This window comes from Vidua macroura, chromosome 6 (assembly GCF_024509145.1).
Source record: "Vidua macroura isolate BioBank_ID:100142 chromosome 6, ASM2450914v1, whole genome shotgun sequence".
Taxonomy (NCBI): domain Eukaryota; kingdom Metazoa; phylum Chordata; class Aves; order Passeriformes; family Viduidae; genus Vidua; species Vidua macroura.
The window spans coordinates 58,525,390-58,544,925 of record NC_071576.1 but is presented as its reverse complement, the minus strand read 5'-3'; the positions used below and the strand labels follow the sequence as shown (position 1 = coordinate 58,544,925).

The following is a 19,536-nucleotide window of genomic DNA, read 5'->3' as shown; positions in this document are numbered from 1 at the left end:
ATAATTACATACACAAGTCACTTATTGATTGGCTGCTATACTACAAACATCTGATCAGGTTATAGTACGTGACAGTTTTCATATATTACTCAGTGTCCAGCACTGACCACTGTGTTTGTACAAAGCTTATTGTCTTTTCAAGGATGTCCTAAATACTTTAAAGTAACTAAAGTAACTCTGTAATCTGCAGGCCAGGGTTGTCCAGTTCCTGCAAAGGAATAGCATCAAGGATAGCATGTCCTTGTTCCACTAGAAATTCCTCTACAAATCCCCCTTTCTCTTTCTGGACAACCCAGACCCTATTTGCAATGGACTCTAAACTTTTCTTCATACACGAAAAAATACAACCAAAGATAATAAGTACAGCAAAAGTGACAAGAAGGAATCTAATTCCTTCCATCAAGAAGGTTTTCAGCCATCCAGTAATTCCACATTCTTTGAGCCATTCATCAAAAGGATTTTCAACAATAGTAAGCTTTTTTCATATTTTCTTGAAGTAGGGAAAGTTTCTTGTGAATGGAAACAAAGTGATCAGAAAGATTCATGCAACACATTCCTTCAAAATCCTCACAGCCATGTCCTTGAGCCAATAACAAGAAATCAATTGCAGCACGATTCTGTAACACAGTGTGTCGTATACTGTCAACATCTGTGGTGAGCTCATTTAATATTTTGGAGGTGATATTAATTTGTTTCCCTGCCCGACAAGCCAGTCATCTCATTAGTTCAAATGCTCAGGTGGAAGTAACTCCTGGTGCAAAAATTGATGTTAAAATGACAGATGGTCGTCCCCACAACTGAACATCATCTCTACAGTCAGGTCCTAATTCTAACTGGTGTACAGTACACGTAACACGTTGAGACTTGTGACTTATGTTGAGTACCTGTTGGATGCTGGGGGCAAATAATGTTAATTTGCCAAAGTAACACGGTCCTCCTGCTGCTTTAGCAGGTATGGCAGGCCAGGCACGATCCCCACAAATGAGGAATACTCCTGGAGGTTACATCTGTGCCGTGGCCCTAAACCATGGAACAGGCCAAATCCAATTGTCACAATAAGCAGTAATTTGTTGTACCAAGGGGATCCAGGGGCAATCCAAGTACTATTACTTCTTGGTTTGAATGCCTGAAGGTTTTCTGAGCTAATGTCCTTTCTCTGAAATCCAAAAACTAGACAGTAATTTCCTGGAGCAGACCCTAAAATGTCTAATTCCTGAGGTTCTATACCTGTAACATTCAGTCCTTTTGCCATTAAGAATGCTTAGGACCCTAAGGGGTTTGTCAAAATGTTGAGTTGTTTGCACCAATTAATTGGAACACCTTTTGTTTCATAGGTGGTAGTACAAAACTCATCTGCTGCTTGTTCAGGCTTGGGATGTACTTTACTTTTTTGTCCAAGGCCTGAATTCTGTCAGATTGTTCAAAGGAACTCCAATTGAACAAGTACGAAAGGGATCAGAAGGGGTAGCTAGTGATAAGCAGAATGACTTTTGCCCTGCCTGATTGGCCCAGGTAACCCACGTATTTGTTCGTGGTTGGATGTTAATCCATGCTGTCTTCTCCAAGGACAGTTTTGTCAGTCCTAACAGCCCTATAATCAAATGAAACAATTTCATTATTTTGTAACTCTTGTTCCTAACTGGCAAAATAAACACCACAAGCCAAGAGCTTGCCTTCTTTTTGTGGATAAGACAACAGCTAAAGCCTTGCTCAAAGCCCACCAAAGAAAAGCTTCATTTTGGCTGTCAATGCTTTCTGGTACCCATGTTTCTGGAAAAGGCTGATTTGGCCTAAGGTTCAGAAATACTCTACAATAATCTTCAAAGGTAATGTCATCAAAGATGCTTTGGCAACCTAAGCATAAAGCATAATCATTTCGCAAGCAGTTACAATGTATAACAAAATTCTCTCTACAATTACCACAGCTTAATACTATGTCAGCTTGCTTTCCACAATTCCCACAAGCAGCGTTTTTATAGCAATTTCTTAACACAGCATTACAAGCTAGCAGTCCAAATGATTGTTCTGTCACTACTGTTGACAAGATGTCTTCTGTGGAAGGTGGGATTGGTCCAAGTTGTGTGCAGAGTCTATCAAAGACCAGTTGGAATAGAGTTGATATCTCCTCCGTTCTTCTGGAGTTGACATGCGGGGCGGACAAATCTGCTAGGGACCCACAAAGGTCCTTTCCCTGTAGAAAAAAAACTATTTTGCCTGTTGCAGTATTTTCCAATCATGAGGTTCCCAATTTGCTTGATTATTATTAATTATCACAGGGCAAGCAAGAGAACTGGCAGCTTGCCATTCACCTTCTGTGATAGCACCTCGAATCACTCCCGACCATTGTTGCTGAATTGGATCTTTTTCTGGCTTTGGTGCCTGTGGGGGTATTGCAAGGCATCTGGGCATTTTAAAGCTATAGAAACAATCTATGCTAGCTTTAATTGTTTTATATTTCCTAATTCACTAGGCATCCACTTTAATCTACTCATGCTAGATATACCTCAATATTTGGATCAGTGTAGAAAAGCCGCTCACACTGCTTTAAAAAAAAAATTAGTATTCATTTCAATTGGTAAAAAGAATTTTTTTCTAAATTGGAAATGCAGTTTCTGAAGAGGAGAAAACAAATCTACTTCTTTTTAGTCAATAATATAGGTTGTTGCAATAAATTTAGGCACACCCTTTTAAGATACCAAGTAAAAATAACATATTATTCTGCTATGCTGAATATTCTATTGAAAAAAAAACTGAAACAATCAAATATTTTTCTTTGCCGTGAATTTTTAACCTGAAGTCTTACCTCAATTTGACTTCAATTTTATAGTCAACTCCCTGCCCAGCTATTAGCTGGGTATCTTTCTGACAAAATAGGTGTACCTGTAACAAGTTTGGTATTACACAGTATCATGTAAGTCAGCACTGAAATGGAAAGCAGCAAGGAAGTCTGATTCACATAGTCCTTTAAATAGTAACTATATAGTTCTACTGAACTCATTGATTTAATGTCATTTTATTCAAGAATATACAAACACATTTTCCCTCAATGTTTTTTTTCCAAGCCAAATTTAACTACTGACCTGACTTGCACTTGGAAAGAAAGAGATGAGAAATAGCTGTGATATGACATTAGAATGTACAAAAGTGAGAAAAAATTACACATATTTTGTCTTTCCTTCATTTCCATTGGAAGGACCCTTATGTCATGATTTTAAATTAGTAAGAAAAGGAATTATTATACTCATTAGAAAAACAGAGAGTTATGTACACTGCACATATTGAAGCCAAAGTTAATCTGGTGACATCAAAGATTGCTAATCATACACCAAGTCCAAAACCAAAAAGCTCCTAATTAACGCCAAAAGCCTGAAAAAATAGGTCTGAGATACTCTTCTGTATGATAGCAGCCTGAAAATTCACAATTCATGGTGCTGCTTTTTCCCATTTACTTGCTGTAGAAACCATTTAATGCACACTGTTCCACATGCAATTTCAACAGCAGTTGAACTTGGAAATATATCCTTTCTGACTGCTGGTATTAAAACTAACCAGAAGAGTGGGTGGCTTAAAAATTGTCAGATTCCCGAGTTTAAAAGCTATACTTTTTCATGGTGAACTTATTTAAAAGCCTTACCCTGTCCTCATTACTCCATGAATGCTGTGCAGGTTAAATGCATTGCACAAGTTGGACTGCTTTGCTATTTTTTCCCCCCTGTACTTGACACCTCTGTAGCAATTTCACAGGTCTAAATCTATACTGTTACTGGAAAATTATACAGGCTATATGAAGAAGTCTGACAATTGCATCTGTAGACTTTTTTAGCATATTGTTTTTTTTCTTTCAAACAGGGATGACTCCTTCTCCAAGCTGGTGCCCTCCACAGAGAACCATGTCACTGACCTCACATAGTGGGTCTTATATGGGGAGTATTGTTTTCTTCTTTTCTCGGTGCCATAATCTAAACATTAAATATCTAGATTCAATTTTCAACAGAAACATCCTTCAGCTATGATGTGCAACTCTTCCTATTGACATTCAATGCCCAATTACTTACAGATACATAGCATTTTTTTGCCTTGCCTGTTAAGTCTAACAGAAATGGAAATACAGCCTTGCCATGGCTGCATTCTTCACTTTATCGTACTATTAGAAGGCACATGATTAAACTCAGTACTAATTTGATGAGTGCTGGTATTTCCCCTACTCATATTATGCAGAGGCCTAGCAATATCCTATGAACCACTCTAAACAGAAAACATTAAGAAAAACAAAAGGAAAACAACTTGTAAAACAAAGGCTTAAAATGTTAAATTAATAAATGAACTGGAGCTGTTAAAGGTTTACCTGGGACACTAGGTGTCTTGCAACACCCATTCAGTACCCATTAAGGTACTGAATTAAGGGCAAAATTAAGGTACTTATTAAGCGCAAAATTTTCATAAATATCATTCAGAAAATAAAAAGAAATTCCACAGACTTGGAAGAACAATGCCTTTTATTTCCCAGAATAAGATGATGTCGCCGTTGAGGCAGGACAGGAATAAAAGAACTCCAAGATCAGAAGGCAAGAAGGAACTGTTTATTAGAAAGTACATTACTCTTTATAGAGCACATTGTGAGGACCAACTTCACTGGTCCTAGAGTAAAATCATTTCACATCATTGGGGCACTATGAATAGCACACGGTGGCAGAACATATCTATAAACAACATGAACAGAAAGAGATATAATAATTGTTTACATTCCTCTCGGACTTTTTCCCAGGCTTAGCCTGGTAGAATCTCTCTCCTTCTCTCTCTGACTGAACTGAGAATATCCATAAGATGACTCTCACAGAAATATAAAAGGAAGGTAAGTTAGAAAGGGTTGTACACCTGAGAGCTCTTGTGTATTTGGCAGTGGAATGCCATAAACTTGGGACAGATAATTCTTGTACTCCTTACACAAATAAAAAAGTTATAAAATTGCTGAAGAACAGTCAGGATACAAAATGTTAAAAGTAAAATGGGAAGAGGGCAAAGCCTGAAAGAGTACTTCCATAACACAACTGACAAAATCTTGTATCAGGAGCATCCCTTTTCTCCTTATTTCCCCAGAACGAAATAAACAAGATGCATGAACTTTTCCCATAGAACTCAAGTAAATATGCTAGCTGGTTGCAAAACAAGAAACCTGTTGACCAAAAAAAGACAGATCTGTATATTATGCATTCCACAGTCACTGTTGTTCCACAGACTTCAAAGTGAGTAGTAAATCTGGTGTGCATTAACAAAATATAAAGGCTATAAAGAAAGAAAGAAAAACTAGAATTCACTCAATGTATATGTCAGTACTTCAAGGATATAAATATGAAGAAAATTTGAAAAAAAATTAAAAAGCCAACTTTCACACAAGAAGCTTTAACTCTGAGATTTTCTATTTTAGACAAATTAGAGCTAAATATCAAAGGCTGAATTAAAAAAAAAAAGGGTAACTTTCTTGTATTTAAATAAGAGAATAATTATATCTTTTAAAAAATCTGAGTGCTGTCTTGGTTCAGGTGTTGCTAAACTGAATGCCAATTTCTTATTCTCTTTTCCACATGCGTTAGGAAGATGCTAGGATATTGTTCTACCATCAATGGGGATTTGTGAACTCAATGGATTTTACAATGACTGCGAAGGGATCAAATGTGTGATTTATTTAGTAATTACTGAAGATAATCAAATAATGCTACAGGCTGTTATTCAAGTTTTACTTTAGTGTAATCCTGCCAAGCCACTTAATATTCTCAAGGCTACATATCATCTGAACAAGGCAAACTCCCATGACGTTGTGTAGAATCCCAAAAGATGGTATAATGTGTGTGTTTCAAAACACTGTGGGAAAGAAAAAGAGGCTGCTGGAGAAGGGGGCCATGCAGAAACAGGGCAGCACTTTTCCAGGACAAACATCCTTATTCTAGTTCTTGGAAATAAGCACAATGCAGTGCAACTCAAGGGCAAGAATGAGGCCAAGAAGTGGGCACAGACTATAAAGGTGGGAATCAAGACCACCAAAGACCTCTGAAGCCCTATGACCCATTTCCAGAAAGATCTGAAAGAATGGACTGAGTATGGAAACTAACTTGAATAGAAAGTGAGAAGCTCAGGTTTTCCCACCCTAGAGCTACCTGTAGAAAGGTATTCCCACATTAAGCTCAACCTCCCTCCCTCCCTTCCTCTCATTTTCATCTTACCACACTCCCATGTGCTTATAGAGCAGGACAGGTGCTAACATACCAATTTCCATGCCAATTGTGCAATTAAATAATAAAACTTTTGTGAGTTTTTGTGGTCTCTGTGACTTCTGTCATCCCTTTTAACCATAAGCACCTATGGATCCTGGGTGCACCCTTTCACTTGAGGTTGGGATGTCACACTTAGTGCAAATCAGAGTTTTGGTGGTTTGCTGTTTTTAAGCTAAAACATCTAAACTCAATGGTCCTCCCTCATTTTTAGGATTAGTATTTTAAAGATTGCATCTTGACGTTCACCATGAATATATACATATGTATGTTTTAATGTATTACTGAAAGAGTTATTCTTGTCTATTATTCTTGTTTCAATAACTGGAAGACAACTGAACCTCCAAAACCAATCTCCATTTCTTATACATATCCTAGGCTATAGCAACAAACATGGATTATACAGGTTTAAACAGAAAGAGTATCTGTTTGGTTTATCCAGAAACATACGAAAGCATAAATTAATTTTGTTTTCTAACATTCTTTTCTATTTTTTATACTCCAAATGAAGCTGTTATGGAAATTCCAGGTCTCCTGGATATTTTAAGAAACGGGCATTTACACAAGCCTATTAAGAATGATCCTTGGACTAGCTCCAAGATGAAAATCCAAATCAAATGAAGAAGAAGCAAGCCTTACCGTGCCCATAAACAACCATAGCTGCCTTTTTATGAAGGCAGGATTTCATCAGTTTTTTCACCTAAATCAAGCTTTATATATTAATTCCAACACAGGCTTTTGGAAGAAGAAAATAAAGGAAAGAAAATAGGAAAAGCAATCATCCCACTTTTCTACTCCACACAAATAAGAATTTGAAGCCAAACATAAGCTGCTTCATTTGCTACAAATTATCTTGACTGAAAACTATGCTGCAAGTCAATGAAATGATGGTAAATGAATGAACACTCATCTTTCACATTATCACAGAATGGGTAAAGTTGGAAGGGACCACAGTGGGTCATCCAGTCCAACCTCCCTGCTTAAGCAGGGTCATCCTAGAGCACATGGCATAGGACCATGTCCAGAGAATTCTTCAAGATATCTACAGAGGGGGACTCCACAAGCTGTCTGGGCCACTTTCTCCAGTGCACAGTCACCTGCACAGTAAGGAAGTTCTTCCTCATATTCAGGTGAAACGTAAAAGCACTGGAGCTCTGAAAAGATTTGGATCTTTCTATACAGAAGATTTAGAAGGTTACCTCCATGCAAACCCTGCAAAAGCTTCAGAGCCTGTTAAGAAGAGAGACTTTGCAAAAGCACCCACTGCTTAACATCCCTGTGAGAGTTATTTGGAACAATCTCAGGATGTCAGATGCTGCTGTAACAAGAGGTTATATTGCGAACTGGGCCACGAAGAAACACACACCAAAATTACCAATAGCTGAGTGAGCATTTAACAATACACCAATTGCTAAAGTTTCTCTTTCAGCAGTGTGACCTATGCCATAATGACAGGAACTAATGGCCATCATCAACATAAATTTAAAATTCTGTTGAAATACAAGGAATTTAAAGAAAACTAACATCTTTTTATACACTGAAATGCAAGACTGTCCAACTGAAAGACTGCAAAAGTGGAGGCTGGCAGAATAACTCCAGGTTAATATATTCGCCAGAAACAATACTTGTCTCCAATATAACTTCTTGCATTTGAAGGAAGTGGCAGGATATAAAAAACCCTCAATGTTACCTGTAGAAATAATTTGGTATTTTTATCTGCAAAAATATAGTCAAATTTGATGCCTTAGCTGTTGAAAAAAAAATCAGCTGTTTTGAAGTACTTAATTCTGTAGAAGTAGATATATATAAATACACCAATGAAATAGATTACAATTTTGCAATTCTTAATTTCTTTTTATCAGCATCCACAATGACATTTTGTTATCTGCTCCAGATGAGGAGACTTTCTTACTGCCACTCGTTTTCATTAAATTAACAAGAATCAGGTAGGAGTTCTCTCCATCCTCATTAGTAATGAACACTCAGATTTCCACACATACACAGATACACTATCTATAAAACAGTGTTATCTGTAGAACCCCAAAAGTTTTAGCACTAGCTATATATAATCTATATATAATCTATGAATTTTAAAATGTATGGAGAATAGATATCTGTAGCACAAGAGAACCTGTTCTATAGCCCAAAAATTGAAGTGAAAGTGCTAGTTTTTTTATTGCTTTCTTATTAGACCTTCAAGACTTATTTTTAAAACAATTTTTAAGCTTTTATTTTAAAGAATTAAAGCTACGTAAATGCTATAATTTCTAAGTCCTGAACAGTAACAGGAAGAGCCTAACAAGTCTCCTCCTCTCCAATACTGTCTCTCTACACAAACAGCATTTTTTAAAATCTTTTTAGAAAGAGCAGCTCTAGATACCATTAGCATCTGGTAAGATACAGGTAAATAACGTGTCTCTAGAATAGCATCAATATTTCAATTTATTCATTCACTAAACAATGTCCCTTTTTATCTACCTCCTTCTAATAGGCATTGAAATTAGACTGTTTTCCCATCACCATCCTTTGATATCTTATCTCATCCTATCAGGTCCCAGAATGGCTCTGGCAGTTTCACATATCTGACTTTGTAAAGTGATTTTTCTCAATGGGTCCCTTGAAAATCAGGTGGCTGAGGGGATTTCTTGGACATGTATGTTTTTTTCTGGCCTACTTGGCAGCTAAACTTCTGGAAACACATCTACTTATTTCTCCAGATGGGTCCTTGCAAATATTCACACAAACAAAGACTCTGTTGTAGATACTGAATATTCTTGTAAAGGAATGGCACAAGCTACCTTAAGGATCCTTTAATTCCCTAAAACACTAAAATAATTAAGGCACATTAAATTATTCCATACTGCTTCCAAGGTATCATCAGGTTTAATCCAGTGTGATAAAAACTTCCATGTTCCTGTAATTACTGAATAGTATTGGGAACAGTTTCCCATTACATTTATAAGTACCATTTTAACATGTGACATTACCAGCAAGATTAAGCAGCAAAGAAACATACGATGTGAGTGAACACTAAAATATTGAAACCTGTCTGCAGTATCAATTTCTGTGCATCACCTATTTGATGGGAATGGCTTAAACATTTATGATTATGTTTTATAAGCCAGTGATGCAGTAGTCCTCTCATACAAAGGAAACAGATATTCCTTAAATCCTTAGTTCTGGCATACACGTCCTGTATCTCTTCCTAGTTCTTTTCAGAAGCTATTTAAATTTTGTCAGTTTTCAGTACATATGCAACTGACAATACTACACATTAACATTAAAACAGACAGAAATGCAAGGTTTTTTCTGAGTCAAATGGACTGACTATTGTTTATTTAAAACTAGTCTTACTATTTAATTCTTACAGCATTTTAATTCTTTCTGTGCCCAGGAACAGATAACAATCTGCCCTTGTGGCAAAGGAGCTCCATCTGAGTAAAAATTACGGAAAAGAACTAGGATGTTTGAAATGGGAACAGAGTAAAAGAAAGAAATTAAAGTAAATGTCTGCTTTCATGAGCTTTCCTGAGCCAAATACAGCACATCTGTGTACCAAAGAGTAGACAGTCGTTTTACAAGTAAACAAAAAAGCAGATGAGTCTCTATTCACTATCTATGCACTTGAGGACAGTGTTTTTTTTCATATATGAATGCATATATTCATATATACTTATATATGAATGCGGTGATCTCACAGAAAGCAGTATTTGAGACTGATTTCTCACCAAATTAAATTGCATAGGCTGCACTAATTGCAACATTAAATATGCTTAAGGAAACAGAAGGAAAGCAGCAATGCTGTAATAGGTTCTGACCCCTCCTCACTTCACTGTCATTGAGGCACCATTGGTACAGATTAATTACCCAAGCCTTACCCTTTGCATTAAGCCAAATAATCTTATTCCTCAACTGAGGGTAAAATGAAGGCAGCTGCAAGGCTAAACTTCCTAAAAGAGGTCAGGATGGATTCCTAACAATCACAACTATTTGGTATCCCCCATGCCATTCAGCACCTAAAGAATAGTACAAGTTTCAAAGAATATGGCTCTTGTTTCAGAGTTTCAAAAGGTTAGTACAGTCAACCAGCTGTCTCCTTCTGAAATTCAAAAGTCATCATATTAGACTCTTTCAGCTCACTTCAAAGAAAATTCATTGCAGATTATAGGTATTAAGCCTCTCAAAAATATCTCATCCCTTGGCAAATGTTGGCTCCCTTCACAGAAGGGGAAAGAAAACAAATTAAAACCAATAAAAAATCAACAGTATCTATTTTCAGACAAGGAAATAACAGGAGCTTCTGTACTCTTCATAGAACAGAGGGGTAGAAGTACAGCAGGACTGATGGACTATGCCAGCCATTGATAAGCAGTAAGAATACAGTGGCTATTTTGGACATTTTGGCACTGAAAATAACAATTATTAACTGGTTAGTTTCAGCATAGCATCTCAAAAGCTCAGCTACTAAACACCTAAACATATTGCACTCTTGCTGAATTTCACCTCGTCCTGAAAAATACCTCTTAACAAAAAAAATCTAAGTGAAGCAGTATAAAAATTGATTTTATTTCTCCATTTTCAATTGAGACAGTCTCTCTTTGCACGTCGAGCACACATTTCATTACACTGCCTCAGGAGGAAGAAACATCCTCAACAATCTAATGCTACCCAGAGCACAGCTGCTGTTTTCCAGTCTTGTCAGCTCAGTTCTTCCACGTATTTTTTTCTTTTCCACATTTCCGTAAAATCTCAGTTTTCATCCCCATCTTTATTGCCACAGACTAGCCTGAAACAAACACATGGCTGCAAAATCATTCAAACATCATGAGGATGATGCTCATATGGTGGGCATAGTGTAATTGTTGGGGTAATTGCTGCTCCTTCATATCAACAAAAACACAACCACCTGAAGAACTGTATCAGCTATAGAGAATTCAACAATATAAAGCATGAGTAAACTATTTTGTTTACCAGGTACACCAGGTAATTTGTCTCCCCTCCCACCACCAAAGGAAGTTATATAAACACCCATAAAACTACTGATGATTTGTTTATGTATGATTTTCCAATGGTGACATTACAGAGACTGGGCCCCACCATAAATCCCTGGTTCCCTGCTGTTGCATAGAAGGTGTTTTGATGCTGTCAAAGCAAGAACATATATCTGGGTCATGGATAGAAGTGTGGTGGCCTGGAAGACTTTTTTATGGAGACATCAGAAAGATATTCTCCTGCAGTTCCATCTCCAACTAAAAGGGAAAGGTTTTAGTTCTGCAATTACATGTGACTCAGCAAATACATATTCCATTTTCTAAGTGTTCAATTTGTCCAAAGCAGGTTTACTTTGTTTCTCCACTTTCATAGTTAGCAAATGCAAAGAAAACCTACCTATTTCCTGCAAGGAAACTGACCACAAATTGACCAAATATGACCATTCAAAAATAACAACAAGACTATGTAAATGGCTGGAAAAATCAACATTTTGGGTAATATACACTAGCTGGCAGCAAATTAGTCTTTTCTTCCTAAAACAGCACATGAAGACAAAATGCACCAGAACTTTTTGACACTTCTCTACTTTCTTCCATAGAAACTATTAACCAATATCAACAAGTAAGATATCAATAAATTCTGTACACACCTATTTCTTCAGCTTGTAAGATTCATGTACTGATTTCTCTAATGATTGACTGAAGTATTGGTTGTATCTACAAATACAGCAGAAAAAGATGGAACACTACAAAAAAGTATTGCTAAGATAAAAACCAGTAAAAGTAAACATTAAAAAAATACTGGAACTATGTAAAGAGGAAGATGAGCAAGGAAAGAGTAAAGAAAATCACAGAAAATCATAAAAAATGCTATTTGATGAAAAGGCATATTTATTCTTCAGTATTTCTAAAATGTACTTGCCCTCCAATGTGTTTGAAATAGCAAATATAACAATACACATCTTAAACCTTTGCACAATATTAATACTGAAGGACGGTATGAAAATTGTCTTTTGCTTTCTGACAAACATATTCCTTGACTTCCAAATAGAGAATATTTACAATCTGACCCTTACAAGACAGACGGCGAACCCATTGTGCAAAACTAGATAATGGGAAGAAAGACTGCTTTGACAAGTGGCATAAATGAGATTTCTTTGTCTCCAGAGTGGTACATCATAAGGAACGCTGCCTGTGAACAGTTTTCTATTAAACATAGAAAATAATATTGAGTTCACAATCTCACTGAAAAAGGGATTGCAATTCAGGTTACTATATCCTTATCTTATGTCCTGGCTGTAAATTCATAAATGAGACACAGGAAAGTGTCAGCATTCTAATTTTTCTAAACACTAAAGAATACACTAAAATGTCAGCAGTAACTCCTTGGCAAGTCTCTTGGGCAGAAATGCATTATACATAGCATAACAAGCAGAATTCCAACATCACAGAAGAATTTTTTGTTTTTGTTTTTCTGGCCAAACTGAGACTTTCTTTCTGGATTTTTAGTTTAGGTTCATCATCTTAGATATATGAAGCACCACTGATATTGCCAATGCATTTTTCTCCGTTCCTTTGGCAGCAAGTAGCTTCTAGTTTGCTGTGTTAGGCACTTTCTTAGAAGTCATCAAAATAAAGCCATCAAGCCAAATACATACCATGCAATTATGCAGTTGCACCACTGGTTTAAGCACCCATTATACTTAAACACAGTCCACAACAAAAGCACATAGTTTACGGCCACAAGTCACATCCTAAATACTACATTTGTACCTCAAATATAAATCCTTACAAGCCATTAACCAAACAAGCATCATCATCCACACTGATAGAAATCAGGAAGCTTTTAGGGCCCAGAAAATTTAGACAACAAAACTGTGAACTCTACACAGGAGAAAAATGATATTTATTGCCCCTGCATTTCTGAAAGAATTCAGAAAGCATGTTAAGAACCTCCAGCAAAAAAAAGGTATCGTATTTTCTCCTAAATAAGCAGACTACTACCACTGTACAGAATTAATCTTCAATTGAAGGGAAGAGGAGGGACACTACTGGACCTTAGTCTGAGATCTCACAAGTGAGAATCTGTTCTGGCTACCAGCCAGCCAGAATGTTACAATGGCATGGGTACAGCCAAGAGCATTAACAATCAACGAGCCTCATACTTCAAAGTCTATAAAGAAGGGCTCCATCTACTCTCCTATCAGTCTAAATGAAAAACAGCTACTTTCAACACCTGATGATGTTTTTATGACCAAAATGATCTTAAAAACTAGAAACAAGGATTTTCAACTTTCTCTCCATGCCAGTACAGTAACATCAGACAGGTTCCTCTGTATCTTTTCCTCAAGTCACAGGCTGTTATTTACACGCCTTTATCTGAAAGGAGGGAAAAATTATTTTCAAGTCCCTTAAAAATAATTACCAAACCCAACAAATGTAAAGAAAATAGCTGACCTTAAAAATACACCCAAGGAAAGCTCAACCATTCTCAAGCTTAATTAAGAAATTCATCATTTTTTTATCACTTCCAACAATAGACATATACCAGATCAACACTGTACATTCATTAATCAGCCTGAAATGAGCACACTACTTTTATCCTACTACAAACAACAGAAGATGCATTATTCTTAAGCCATTGTATTACAGATTGCTTTGCAACACCAGTGCAGTAAGACTGACAATGAACTGTACTTTCAGGGAAAAAAATTACCGCCAGCTACTTCTCCACAATTAAAAAATTCTGCCTTTTACAGCCCTGATATTTTTACATTCATTTAATGAGTTGCTGTAGTAGAAATATTACAATTGTTAGTGAAGTGCATCTTGTTGCATTTATGGTCCTGTTCTCTACTACAAAGCATTCTACTGCAATCAAATTACTCAGTGTCTTGTATCTTTGTCATATTTCACATGTGGACAGAAAGGAATGTACTGTCACAAGAAAAAAAAAAAAAAAAGGAAATGGAAAGCTCTGTTTCACATCAGGCTTCTTCTAAGGAGTTGTATTTTGTTGTTTAGACAAAAAAATTTGGTATACAGCATTTCAATAGTAATGTTCAACTAATATTCAGAAAACTGTCCTTTTAGGTAAAAGTAGGGAGGTCTCACTAGACAAGATCATCTGGACCATAGTTACTGACCCCAATGACTGCCTTCGTGTAAGATTCCCTTTTACAAGCATTCCAGTCAGACTATTCAGGTGTCTGGGCCCACAAAAGCAAGCAAGTGCTCACAGAATAAGATCCTGAGCTTATTGTGCACTGAGTCTATTCCCTGAACTCTCAGGGCAGTGAGACTCATTTCTGATGTCATATGAAAACCCTCTATTGTCATCAGCATAATTTGAAAAAAATCAACTTATAAAATCTATCACATTAAATCTGCCAAAACTGAAATGTCAAAGGAAATATAAAAGTGGACAGGAAAACACCAATTTCGTATTTTTTACCAAGCTAAATTAATCTTCGAAAATGTTCCTCTTTACATTTTGAGAGACAGATTTCAGAGCAGTAATTTTTACTTATGCCATCAAAACATACATGTTTAACTGGATAGACAAATTAAATTCAATCTTATGACCTCTTTGGCACCACAACCGACCAGAAATACAATTAAGACTTATCACTGTGTTTCAAAGCCATACCAAAATCCACTTCAGATAATGCAGAAAAGATCATTAATTTCAAAATCATGAACTTTCTGTAATTTTATGGGCATTTGATTAATGCTTATGATTTTAGACCAAGTTTAGAAGTTACACACAATTATGAAATAATGGTGATAGCTTTCCTCTTCTTAACAATGTTATCAAATAAGAAAAGATTACGTGTTGCCTTAACATAGCTTAACTCATTAATTCATATTTGTTTGCAGTTAGGCTTGAAGACATGCTGAGATCTTTCAGAACTATCACCATAACATGATGCAAAAAGGACAGCATCACTGCCTGACAAGGAACAAAAATCCACCAGTTGTCCACCTCGGCAACAAGTACTGTGTTCACTCATTTCAGTACCAATGTATGAAATGGAGTACAAACTTTTACAAAAATAAATCCTCATGATGGAAAACTCTGTCCTGCAAAGTTAATATTTTGCCTTAGCTAAGCAATTTCACATGGTAAGATATTGTACCCTGCTTTTTTGCAAGAAAAACTGGTCCTGCAAACCCACCTTGTGGGGTCCAACCAGTCAATTAGACATAGGTTTACAACAAGCATTAATTGTCAGAGCCAGAATTGCCTTCTGCTGAAGATTAAAGCATAATCTCTTTCCAGTAAATGGCATGTTGACACATTGCATTTCTTAAACTTCCTGTATGTGCTGTTCTAATGTTGAACTCGATCTTCTACACAGCCAGTTAAAAACTGGCTGAAGACTGCTGAAGAGAGTAGACCAGGACTTTTATAAATCTCCAACTCTACAACAGAATTTCAGTCTCCTTTGTAATGGGATGACCAATCTGGTACCAAAACTCACTTTGCAACACATACTATACCTGAGTGGAATTTTAAGTGGAATTTCTCTCCCACTGATCATTTTCATCTCTCAATTACATAATCATCACAGGCCACAACATTGTGCTCTCATGAAAATATACACACTCCTCAGAATTATGGTTTCCCTAATTAGCATCCACATGCCAATTTCAACTTCTTGATATTCTTTCCAACGATTTTTTGAAAGTTGAGGGAGGATTTGAATTTATTAGGTTTTTTTACAACTATCCAGAATTAACTATGCTTAATTTCTCATACTGGTAACATTTGCTCAAGAAGATAAGGACTCAATTTTAGGGCTCTACACTAAATCCCTTGACTCCCATGAATGTTCAGGCAGTTTTTAAGCTTTCTGTATCTCTTTTCTGTACAGGTTAATCTGCACAAGCTCATGCAAGATACAAACCTGCATCTGCAAAAGCCGGTTTGGTGCTTCCAATTCCCTTTTAACTCTTCTTCCAAGGATGCATCACTCTTTAATGAGCATAAAATTATTAATCCAAATTAATTCACATGACCGCTAGTGAAAGTTTCCTTAGACCTTTTATTAAATCAGAAGAACTGAACCACAATATATTCCTTCAAGTGCTATATTCCAAAGCACATCAGCATGGCTCATATGGACCAGCAGTGGAACCCCTAACCAGAAATGTTACCAAAAAAAGTACCCTCCTTGTGCCAATAAACACTCATTCCAAAGTAAGGCTGTTACTGGATAATTGAAGCAATGCCCTGATTTCTTCCTGCATTCAGACATTTTCCCGTTTAGAAACTTTCAGTTATTATTTGCCTGTGTATGCAACTCCTGCTGCTCCTTACTTGACTATGTAGCAGGCACACATTTTTTTCTTTCTTTTTTACATCTCAGTGAATAGCTCATGTTTTGAGCCTTAAAACATGCAGTGCTTCTGCAAAAGGCTGCTTTGATGCCCATTTCACAGGAGGAGACACAGCATAAAGGAAAAAGTCACAGTTTCCTGAAAAATGTGCGCATGCTTTACAAGAACACGCTCCAAGAAGATGCTTTAAAGACTCATTTCTATTTATTATGCACTTATTTCTGTGTCATTATTCCAACACAGCAGAGAAATACCATAGTCAAAATTCTGGCTTGATCTACGGATAAGGAACTGGAAGTTGAACAGTCTGAACAGCAGTATCATAATAGATCTGCTCTGTACCCAACATTAATTTCTCATCTGTGTACATCAAGACAATGGGATAATGTGTCTCAGCTTTACCTTTTCTTTGCCAACAACACAGACAATATACTATCTCTGAGCAACTGAGCAGAACACATTATCTTGTCAGAACACTGCATGGTCAGATCAGGTTTATTTTTAAGCTGCAATAGATTTTGTTCATGTTTTCTCACACACTTTCACAGGGAGGAATTATTCTAGATTGCAGCAACTTTTTATACATTTACTGGGATTGAGATAACACTACAATATCTTACAGTAAAAAAAGTAAGTCCCGGTCATTATTCAGATATAGAATCCTGAGATGAGATTGCTCAAGTGTTTTTAATTTTTTTGCACTCTATAAGGCAAAACGTTAGCAATTCTCAGTTTCACCTGTTTGCCTTTCTTTACAATGAAATAGATTCCGTCTGGTTTAACTGCTCTATATATAAAGCTTACATTTATCACTGCCTTGTTACACCCCACAAGCTGTGGGTCAAATTATGCAGGAGCATCTCTTTCCCAGCATTAAAACAATAATTTTAAAAAATCGACCAACCAAACCAAACAAAAACCCAAACAAACAAACAACCACCAAGAGAACATTCAGTCTTGAGACGATCAGGAGCGGGAGCGAGACAGATAAGAATCAGAGACGATCTTTGCTCTAAACTTAATACCTCAGTAAGATCTGAAATCTGTATTATTTCTCTCCAAAGCACTGAATCTGAAAAAGGAAACAAAGCAGGAGCGCTCTAAGGAAAATAGCTGTCCGTACTCACCTAGTGCCAAAGACCAGAGCAGGAAAGAGAGGCAGCACGTAACAAGCAGCGATGAATTTCATACTGGCCCCGTTTGTTCCGCTTCCTCACGCTGCTCTTCGCACCGACTCCGTCCTCGCCTCCTCCAACCTCACCTCGCCCGCCCGCTGCGGAAAGATTCCACCTCCGCCAGCGCAGACAGACAGACGGCGTGAGGAAGGGAGCGGGGTTGGAGCTCCGGGAGCGATATCACGAGGCAGAGAGGCAGAGCGAGCCGCCGCCGGCAGCCCAGAGCCCAGAGCCCGGCCCGCGGCTGCTCCCGCACGCCTCGCCGGCTGCGCCAGGCCGCGCCCCTCAGCGGCGGCCGAGGAGGGATTACGGCGCGGTGCTCGAAGCTTCATGCCACGGGAGCGGCGGGGCACGGCCGAGAGATCCCTCCTGGAAGGGAGGGGAAAAAAAAAAAATTAAAAAAAAAAAAAAAATTGAGAAAGCCGCAGTAAAAACGCCACCGGTATTTTGTTGGAGTTAGTGTCTTCATGTGATGTGACTACACAAGACGGGCGACAGAGGCAGGAGCTGTTGCAGGTAGGTGTCAAGCCCCAGAGGAGCCTGTCACTGCACGCAGCCACGTGTTGTTTCTGCAAAGCAGGAGCGCACCAGCTGCTACTTCAATCAGGTGTGTAATAAAAAGGTCTTTGTTCATCAAAACGAACATTGAAAGAAGATAAGAATTTAAACTGAATAGAGAATTTCGGACTGTGAGAAGAGAAAGAGGAGAAAAAAAAAGGGGGGGGGGGCTTGATAAACAACAAGTATTCTGCTTAAGAATTGTGCAAATGCAGCTAGCACAGAAGACTGTGTAACTAACTATATACAAGCTAACTTTTAGGCCAAGGACAACCGGCAAAGAAGATAAGGAGCCTTCATCCCTATGACCACCAAGGGCAGAGAGAAAAAGGACCCCCTAGCAACCAATTGCACCGGCGCAGAGTACATCGAGAGAAAATACGTCAACCAAAAAAAAGGGGGGACTATAAAAACAAAAAGGTCAAAGGGGGTTAGGTGCGCCGTGGCAGAGTGGAGACTCCCCGGCCGCCCAGCGCTGGTTTTTTTTTTTTGCTTACTACCGCTTGCTTAATAAATTCTTGTTAATTGATTTATCTATAATTAGCCTCCCCAATTGAATTTGTCCATAACAAGGTGTTCGTTCACCCCCTATCAAGTTGAAGGTGGGAGCAGAAATAGCTTCCAGAATAGGATTTAGAACACTATCATCTCTAAAAGCCCTTCATAACCTGAAACAATGGACAAGACCTTCAAAGAAATAAATGCCCTCTTCCTGTTTCCCGTGTTTGTATTCTCCCGAACTTAATCATAAATTACATAAATCAGCAAATTTGCTTAAAAATGTTTTCAATGTGTAGCTAATTGCCTACCTTAACACAAGTTCATCTGATTGCAAACCATATGAAAGTATAACATTTAAACAGAAGGAATCTTTCTCCACAATACTGCAAAACCCCAATCAAACAAACTTGTCTGCAAGTGAATTAATTGTGGTCATTACAAGAAAGATATCTGGTCACCTATGGGCTTCTCTGCTCTTATAAAAGACATCCAGAAACTACATTATACATCACAAGCATAACATAAAAATTTCTTTAGTTTAAACTTGTTAGTCATTGCATTCAGCTGTTTATTGCAGAGTAATTTTGTATTCCATCACAGAAAACAGAAATTCACTGTTGGAAATGAATGGAAGACTTTTTAAAATTAGTATTGTCACGTAATAAGATAGGTACATGGTGAATACAAACAAAATTAATAAAT

At 37.4% G+C, this 19,536-nt stretch overlaps 1 protein-coding gene across 2 annotated transcripts in view; it reads right to left on the bottom strand.

Moving 5' to 3' along the window:
• Window positions 1–18,320, bottom strand: part of LUZP2 (leucine zipper protein 2) — a 135,416-nt gene extending 117,096 nt beyond the window's left edge. Inside the window, exon 1 of one of the 2 annotated variants that reach the window (XR_008437432.1) lies at window positions 17,728–18,320. Coding sequence is in view for 1 of the 2 variants with exons in the window: in XM_053979204.1 (XP_053835179.1) it covers window positions 17,728–17,789 (62 nt within the window). In the remaining variant the exon portion in view is untranslated. The remainder of the gene's footprint in view (window positions 1–17,727) is intronic. The other variant, XM_053979204.1, reaches the window with a different exon arrangement.
• Window positions 18,321–19,536: the final 1,216 nt, after the last annotated feature.